The sequence below is a fragment of the Nanorana parkeri genome, unplaced genomic scaffold, assembly GCF_000935625.1.
Source record: "Nanorana parkeri isolate BGI_ZX_2015 unplaced genomic scaffold, ASM93562v1 scaffold18, whole genome shotgun sequence".
NCBI lineage: Eukaryota > Metazoa > Chordata > Amphibia > Anura > Dicroglossidae > Nanorana > Nanorana parkeri.
Genome location: NW_017306286.1, coordinates 155,238 through 159,545, shown reverse-complemented (window position 1 = coordinate 159,545; position 4,308 = coordinate 155,238). Strand labels below are relative to the sequence as shown.

The 4,308-nt window shown below is 37.4% G+C and overlaps 1 protein-coding gene across 1 annotated transcript in view; it reads right to left on the bottom strand.

The window, feature by feature from the left end:
• TBX5 (T-box 5) overlaps positions 1-4,308 on the bottom strand; it is a 67,191-nt gene that overhangs the window by 43,019 nt on the left and 19,864 nt on the right. Inside the window, exon 4 of the mRNA XM_018560752.1 lies at positions 2,990-3,137. Within this exon, the coding sequence (XP_018416254.1) occupies positions 2,990-3,137 (148 nt within the window). The remainder of the gene's footprint in view (positions 1-2,989; positions 3,138-4,308) is intronic.

The following is a 4,308-nucleotide window of genomic DNA, read 5'->3' as shown; positions in this document are numbered from 1 at the left end:
CGTATATACATATATTTATTGAATTGCACCTGGCATATTGATGAAGAGTGCACAATGCAAATGCTACAATAAAATAATGAGAGCATGTTATAATTGTGTAAAAAAAAATATTTTATTAAGCAGACCTCTATTTTCTGTCCATTGTACCTTTAAATAAATCTATACCCTTAAATTTGTAAGCCTAGAAGTGTAGAGTGGACCTGAATTTTGTAGCAATATCAGTGATTCCAGTTGGCAGTGTTCCCAGTCTGTTGCTATAGTAACCTGCATGATTTCACTAACAGAATAAAACCATGAGATGAATATACAGCCCAATACCTCTGCACATGTTATGCCCCTTTCATCTCCCTGCACAACATGTTAGACTTGTGAGTTTAGCTGATGGTTAAAATCTGAAAAGAATACTTTGTGCAGTGGGGTCTTATTTAACAAAGTCACAGCTGTAAATTGTGATTTAGGGTTTTGCAAACATCTAATTTGTAATAAAAATAGTTCAAAGTACAGTAAAATGTGAATTTATTTAACACAGAAATGTTTAGAATAAAAAATAGCGACCTGACCATTTGTGAGCTGGTGAACTTGCTTACATTGGTAATTTGCTTGCGCTATCTGTTCAAATTTGGACATTTTAGTACCTAATGCTATAATGATTTGCATATTTTGGTCATAGGACATTCATTCAAACCATGGAATGGGTATGAGCGGAACTGGGTAAGGAAGGTGAGTGAAATGTGTCAATTATACTCAATTCTTCAAGATTGCTTTACAAAATCTACACTTAAATCAGTAATGCTGTATTTATTTCATTCATGCAATCACGTGCAAAAAAAATTCCATTATTTTTTTTAATTCTTCTGCATGGGATCAGTTGTTCAGTGTGAACACAGCGTTTTGCATTTTCATTGGCCTGTGTGTTCAACGTCTTTATGTCAGCGATATACCAGTAGGGTTCTAACTCAGTGTTAAGACCCAAATGTTATTGTTAACAAAACATTCAGGTGGAGATGCTGGTGTAACTTTAACCATAGCAGTCCACGGTGCTGCTATGGGACCTGAGGGTGGGAGAGAGGCCCTATTAAGGAGACTGTTGAATCATAGTACACAAGGTGCACAAGGTCATTGAATGTAAATTGCGTGCATATTTCCTCAAACCAAGATAGCTAGCTATGGTGTACAGCTAGTGAATGGGTATAGGCGGCTGTAAGCGGATTTACTCATGCATATGTTCGGGCATGCAACCCTAAACTAAGCTAGGCAATTTTTTTATGTATTCATATTTTCATATATTTTTTACTGCTAACATTTTGGGGTGCTTATAAAGCAATGCTATACTTGAACCTGGATGTAGGAAGAAAGGGACTCTAGAGGTTCTCTGATTCTCAGTGGCAACAATTCCTAAAGATTTGTTCATTTTTTTATTGATGTTTGTATATATTCGGCATTCATGCTATGCTGATATGTGATATTTTTAGAATAGCTTTTGATGAGGAATGACTAATACATTAACTATTTCTTATTCCTCCAGTGTCAAACTTTAAATTGTTTGCATTTATTTGCAGGGAGTTCTTGCTTCAAGTAACCTGCTGGTGCTGATTCCTTTTCTGCACTAATAATTCCTGAGGGACAAGGCCTTATCCGCTTGTAGTGAAGAGCTTTTGGCAACCATTGTGTGAACAGCATGTGTACTTCCTGCAGGTTACAACTGTAGCCTTTTCAGGAGCTTTAGGTTTTCACGTTCTGTACTAAATGGATGAGAAATGTGTCACAGGTGCATGGTAAAGTGCCCTTGTACAGATGCCCCAAGAATAACTTGTATATTTGCTACAGTAAATACAATATTCAAGATCTTTCTCCTGAAAACAACTTCTACTTTACATGGATTGTGGAAAGACAACATATGGTTAGGGATGCAGGAGGTAAGGGAGATTTTAAGCAGTCAAGAAGTAAATAGGTCAGAAATAGGCATGTGGCTGCCAGTTTACTTAAGAAGAGCCAGGGGGCGATGAGAAGAAAATAAGGGGGCAGACAATAGCAAAAGACTGTGATGTGCAGGGCCGGTTCAGGGGGTAGGCAGAAGATGCTACCTTGGGCACTTTAGAACTAGAATGGTGCAAAAAAAGGGCAGGGCCTGCAACCTATGCTGTTGAAGAAGTTCACAGCTCATGGGGGTACACTTTTTGTGTTAGGTTTTAAAGGACCTGTGCCCAACACTGGTGACATGTTACAGAAACTCAGCTCGGTTTTTAAAGCTAAATTGAAGTTAATATTTTTTATTAAAACTTACATTGGTCCAGCTCGGTTACATCTAATTCTTTATATTCTACAAATTCACTGTAGTAGCCTGTTCTACATACAATCACTACTGGTCTCTTGTGGGTGTTCCTCGAGCGACTTGCATCATGAACACATGGAGCCGCTTGTTCAGCACCTCCACCATTCAAAGAGCGTCTTGTAACCTTCACTGATTGGAAGAGGAGGGGCAGATGATGTCACAACTTCTGCATCGTACAGTCAGAGAATGCCTTGTATTCATTAAACAAAATACAAGACCTTCTCTGAATGGCGGAGATGCTAAGCTAGCGACTCCCCGTTTTCATTTTACAGACAGAAACTTGCTTGAGCGGCACCTGGAAGAGACCAGCACTGACTATATGTGGCACAGGCTACTACAGTGAACTTCTGCATCCCCAGCGGCACCTTGCATGGGACATATGGGTTCTATATAGCTAAGCTGAAGCAATACAAGTTTTTCAAAAAGATAATTCCTGGAGTTCAACTTTAGTTAGGAATATATTGGGTCCCTGAAGATTCATGTTTTCTGGGTTTTTCCTCAAACTTCTGGATTGCTAATTGAGGATTTAACCATCAGTTGTGGTGTTTCCTTTGCTCTGTATATTTCTAAAAACAATTTTAATATAAGTCTACAGATTTTTATATTTCACAATATTTTTCTGTTTCAATCAATCTTTTAGATAGTAGAGGTACTTACATGCCCAAAAGGATCAAGATGGTTGTTAGTGAGCTTTAGCTTCTGGAAAGAAACCAGTTGCCTCATCCAATGTGCACCAGTGGCAGGAGAGTCTGGATGAACATACAAACGCCCAGGCATTGCCGGCTCAGCCTTACCAGTTACCGACCTACATTACAAAAAGAAAGCATGAAATCCAATATGATATGATTCTTTTTTCTTCATCCAAAGACAGACAAGTTAAGTAGATATTGTCTGAAGGAATATTGAGAATGCAGGGATTGAGGCGTGAAGGGTTAGATCTTCTCCAATGGGAACAAAAACAAAACCACATTTTTGGTAGAACGGGGGAAAGGTTAGATCTTCTGACAATGTTTGAATTCCTGACTGTGCCTTCTTTTCCCACTGACATCTGCTCCCATCTTTTTTCTAGTGTCTCAGGGACAGGAAGTGAGGGAAAACCTCCCTGAGAGGGTCAGAGGGAGAAAAAAAATGACAGAAATTTAACTCTTCCCTACTCTATCCTAAACAAAAAATATGTATATAGCTAAATATAGACTTTAGAGGAAATCTGTTATGAGAGAAATAAGTAGGCTGTTATTGCTCACCTCTGATGAAAATATTACATGCCTGGCTGTTTTATGATCCTTTGGCTTCATTATTAGTTTTTGTTGTGCTGACTCAAACGGATAGTTCACACATTCTGAAATTACTTGCTGCATACTTACTTTAAAGTACAGTAGCCAGATAGTTGGCACGACAGGATTTTTTTAAAAAGGTTTTGAATTTTTTTGTTATTGTGCTCTACAACAATGAGAGGACAAAGGGAGCAAAAAATTGACATTTTTAAATACAAATGGAAAAATAAATAAATCTGCAAAAGTAATTAGCTAATGAAGGATAGGAAAAAGGGGTGAAGAAGAAATAATTTGTGTTAACAAAGTGTTAATAAGAGGTTAAATAAGAATAACTTTTGCTGGAGCGGACATATGTGCAGCTCAAATGATATTTTTTGATTAGCATGAAAGCACTAACCAAAATAGATGGTAAGAATATTGTTACCATGTCTTAATGAATGAAGCCTGCACATGGTGTAATCAAAATACACTCTAACAATATTGTTAGGCTTCTTTTATGAATGAAGCCTGCATCTGATGTATCATATGGTTGATAACTGGTGTCAAGAATGTTTGTAAGATAGTCTTTTAGGTTAATTCACTAAAAGAATACAGTCTCCAAGTTTACCTGTGTTCACTTTGAATGGCTAACCCTATGCAAAAAAAAATGTGCATGCTTAGACTTTTACAGTGAATAGGGCTTATATATATATATATATATAG